This window comes from Rhinopithecus bieti, unplaced genomic scaffold (genome assembly GCF_001698545.2).
Source record: "Rhinopithecus bieti isolate Rb0 unplaced genomic scaffold, ASM169854v2 scaffold_12138, whole genome shotgun sequence".
NCBI classification, from domain to species: domain Eukaryota; kingdom Metazoa; phylum Chordata; class Mammalia; order Primates; family Cercopithecidae; genus Rhinopithecus; species Rhinopithecus bieti.
In genome coordinates this window covers 31,619-35,721 of record NW_016807121.1, presented here as the reverse complement: position 1 = coordinate 35,721, position 4,103 = coordinate 31,619, and the positions used below count along the sequence as shown (strand labels likewise).

General features: G+C 45.4%; 1 protein-coding gene across 1 annotated transcript in view; it reads left to right on the top strand.

Moving 5' to 3' along the window:
- Nucleotides 1–1,828: 1,828 nt before the first annotated feature.
- The window catches only part of SHCBP1 (SHC binding and spindle associated 1), a gene marked incomplete at its 3' end in the record, with an annotated part of 29,293 nt that continues 27,018 nt past the window's right edge, over nucleotides 1,829–4,103 (top strand). The window contains exon 1 of the mRNA XM_017880292.1: nucleotides 1,829–1,990. Coding sequence (XP_017735781.1) covers nucleotides 1,837–1,990 — 154 coding nt within the window. The remainder of the gene's footprint in view (nucleotides 1,991–4,103) is intronic.

The window sequence follows — 4,103 nt, the reverse complement described above, 5'->3', positions numbered from 1 at the left end:
AAAAAAAAAAAAAAAAAAAAAAGGAAATTTGCTAACAGAGTAGATCATAAGTGTTCACACCACACACACACACAAAATTATGCGAGGTGATGGAAATATTAATTCACTTTACTGTGGTAATCATAATGTAAAGGTATATCAAAACATCATGTTACACACTTTATTTATATATTTATTTTTTTGAGGCAGAGTCTCACTCTGTTGCCCAGGCTGGAGTGCAGTGGCACACAATCTCAGCTCACTGCAACCTCCGCCTCCCGGGTTCAAGTGATTCTCCTGCCTCAGCCTCCCAAGTAGCTGGGATTACAGGCGCTCGCCACCACACCTGGCTAATTTTTGTATTTTTAGTAGGGACGGGGTTTCACCATGTTTCACCATGTTGGCCAGGCTGGTCTCGAGCTCCTGACCTCAGGTGATCCGCCCACCTCGGCCTCCCAAAGTGCTGGGATTACAGGCGTGAGCCACCGCGCCTGGCCATCATGTTATACACTTTAAATGCATATAACTTCTTTATGTTAATTATACCTCCATAAAGCTATAAAGAATGGTGCTGGAAAAAAAAGAATGGTGCTGAAGTACTACTGTTTCTTTAGTAAACATACATACATTATGTAAACATACATTTACTAACATACATTATGTAATAGGCACTGTTGTAAATTATTAACAAATAATCTTAATTGAAGTAGGTGTACTATTTTTATCTTTATAGACGAGGAAACTGAGGCACAGAGTGATTGTCACATAACCAGTGAGGTACTGATGCCTTCTAAGGCTCATGTGCATCAGTGTGTGTGAGCAGTAGACCCTTGGGTACACTTTGGTCATCTGTGGTTCAAGTACTTCTGGTGGCCTGAACAGGGACAAAGAAATGGAAGGAAGGAGGAAAGGGAAGGAGAAAATCAAGGGGAAGGGAGAAAAAGGGTATCTGCTAACAGCTCAGTTACCTTCCCTGAAACCACTTCTGGAAACTACTCTACATTCTAAATGCTACCCTTTTTAGCATTGCTTATTTAGTAGTTGTTTCATTTATTAAAAACATCTTATTACACAGAATTAGATATGCCACTGGCTGAATCATAGCTTATGAAACATTATATACAGCCCAAACCTAATGTGATTTGCATTTTCCGATCTTTTCCTTAGACAGAGTCATTGAAATCAGTGAGGAGGAACCTAATAACCTTACTGAATTAAACCTTATGGATTATTAAGACTCTCTCATACCTGTTTATTGAGGGGTGATTGACAGACTGATATTGTAGGAAATAAAGGGAGGGTTTAACCCATCTGAGAGGAAGTCAGCTCCCTTTCTTAAAGGAGCTTTATGGAATTGTTTTGGAAATAAATAACTGAGATACTTGATTATTATAAGGTGCTAACTGCAGTATAAATCACAGGCTGTATGCTTTGCTGTAGTCACAGAGACTCAGGAGGCTGAGGCAGGAGGGTAGCTTGAGCCCAGGAATCTGAGGTTGTGGTGAGCTATGATTGCACCTCTGCACTCCAGCCTACGTGACAGAGTGAGACCGTTTCTAAAACAAAAACAAAAACAAACAGCCTTCTGCTTCCCCCCAAAACCTCACAGAACAACAACAAAAATCTAACTTTGAAAGATCTTAAATTCTTATTGTTTTGAAGTAGAATTTGCATTTTGAAATCTTTTTAAGTTTGGAAAACTAGTTTCTTCTGACAGTGGTAGAGGTAAGTAGACCATATTCAAATTCTTGTTTGTGTTTTGTTTGGGATTTCTATGCAAGGATATGAAAATAGAAGCATTCAATAAGACACTGGAGCTTGCTTATTTTTGCTTTTTTTTTTTAGGTTTGTTCCAAGATGAAGATTCATGCAGTGATTGTAGCTACCGTGATAAACCAGGTTCTAGTTTACAAAGTTTTATGCCTGAAGGAAAACCTTTTCCCAGAAATTTTCCAAACAAATCAACTTTTGTTCTATGAGCGATTCAGAGCCTATCAAGATTACATTTTAGGTGAGTAGGTTTTTTGCTTTTTTTTTTTTTTTTTGAGATGGAGTTTTGCTCTTGTTGCCCAGACAGGAATGCAATGGTGTGATCTTGGCTCACCGCAACCTCCGCCTCCCTGGTTCAAGTGATTCTCCTGCCTCAGCCTCCCTAGTAGCTGGGATTACAGGCATGCGCCATGACACCCAGATAATTTTGTATTTTTATTAGAGATGGGGTTTCTCCATGTTGGTCTNTGTGTGTATTGAAAGACACAGAGAGACTGGTGTTCGGTGGTGAAAAGTTTTGGGCCCACGTAGATCAGCATCCTTTTCAGTTGAAGTTGTGCTTTTGGGAGGTGAAATAACTTGCCCAAGGCAATACCACTAGGAATAGCCCAGATAAGTTTAAATACTATGTTTTTTGACTCTCAACCCAGTGACTTTTCCACTATATCTAATTTCCAGGCATTGCTCGTTCGTTTTTTCCGAAAATCATTCCAAGTTATGTCCCAATTCGACTTTCTTCAACTTCATCCCAGAAAAGCAAAGGCCGGGCACTTGAACAAGAACAGCTGTCAGCCTTGGGCGCCGCGGCGGGGTTGGTGGGGGCTGGAGCGGGGCCGGACTCTAATTGGTCCACGGCCTCGGCCCGACTATCAAATCAGCAGAGCCTGCGTCACACGTCATTGCCTGGGCGACCGTCCGCGGAAATTTGAAATGGCTGACGGATCGCTGACTTGCGGCGGTCTGGAGGCGGCGGCCATGTCGCCGGAGCGCACGGGCTGGGCGGCCGAGCAGGAGCCAGCGTCTCTGGAGAAAGGTGAGCTCTCCATGCCGGGCCCGAGGTGCCGCCTCTGAGCGGAGGCCTGGGGCGTCGGGACCCTCGGAGGGCGCCTGGGTCGCGGGCCTTCCGGACCCGTCTGTCCAGGGTGGCGGGAACGGCGGCGCGCGGCCGGGACCCAGTGACCGGACGTCAAAGTCGGGCGGTACCGGGGGGGTGAGGGACTCCCTCTCTTCCCTCTCTTCCCTCTCCCCATCTCCCCCTGTCAGCCAGCCCCGAGATTGGAGGGAGCTGGATTGGTCTAGGAATTCCCAATCCAGATGGGTTTTGCGGAAACTGTGCGTTTACCGTTGCTCAAGGGGTCATCTTTTTCATCTGCATCTCAAAGGAGATCACGAACCACACTTCCCTTTTCCAAAGAAGAGGAAAGCTTGAAGCCTTGGTCTACATGGCCGTCCTGTCCACGGAGGGTAGTGACGTGTCCAAAGTGAGGAGCGCCAACTTGGGCCAGAGTCCAGAAATAGAGCCGGGGTCTCCTAGTTCTCTGCCCTTTCTTCCTCCTCATAGAGTTTCGTTAATTTTTTTTTTTCTGGTATTTTAAGCTGGTTCACGTTTTTACGTTAACACTTTCCGTTGTATTGTGTAGCAGAGTCCCAACAAAGTGAGAAAACAGAAGTGTGACAATTTCACTGTTAACCCACCTCTCCAAGTGGCAAAAGTCACTTGGCTTCAGTTTTCCCATCTGGAAGACTAAGCCAATGGTTGTACTTGTGGTGAAGAGGAAGTGAATAAAGTTTTTAAAGTGGTTGCAAAAATCAGTACTGCATGACATGTCTTATATGGGGAACCTAAAAAAGAGGAAGTTTCAGAAAGAGTAGAGTGGTAGTTACCAGTGGGTGGGGGGAATGGGGACATGCTGGTCAAAGGGTCCAAAGTTTCAGTTATGCCTCATGAATAGTTCTGGGGATTTGATGTACATACAGCATGGTGACTATAGTTAATAATACTGTATTATTATTACAGTATTAATAGACAATGACGTGATGATGCAATGACGACGCAAATTTTGTACTTGAAATTTGCTAACAGGGCCGGGCGCGGTGGCTCAAGCCTGTAATCCCAGCACTTTGGGAGGCCGAGACGGGCGGATCACGAGGTCAGGAGATCGAGACCATCCTGGCTAACGCGGTGAAACCCCGTCTCTACTAAAAATACAAAAACTAGCCGGGCGAGGTGGCGGGCGCCTGTAGTCCCAGCTACTCGGAGGCTGAGGCAGGAGAATGGCGTAAACCCGGGAGGCGGAGCTTGCAGTGAGCTGAGATCTGGCCACTGCACTCCAGTCCGGGCGACAGAGCGAGAC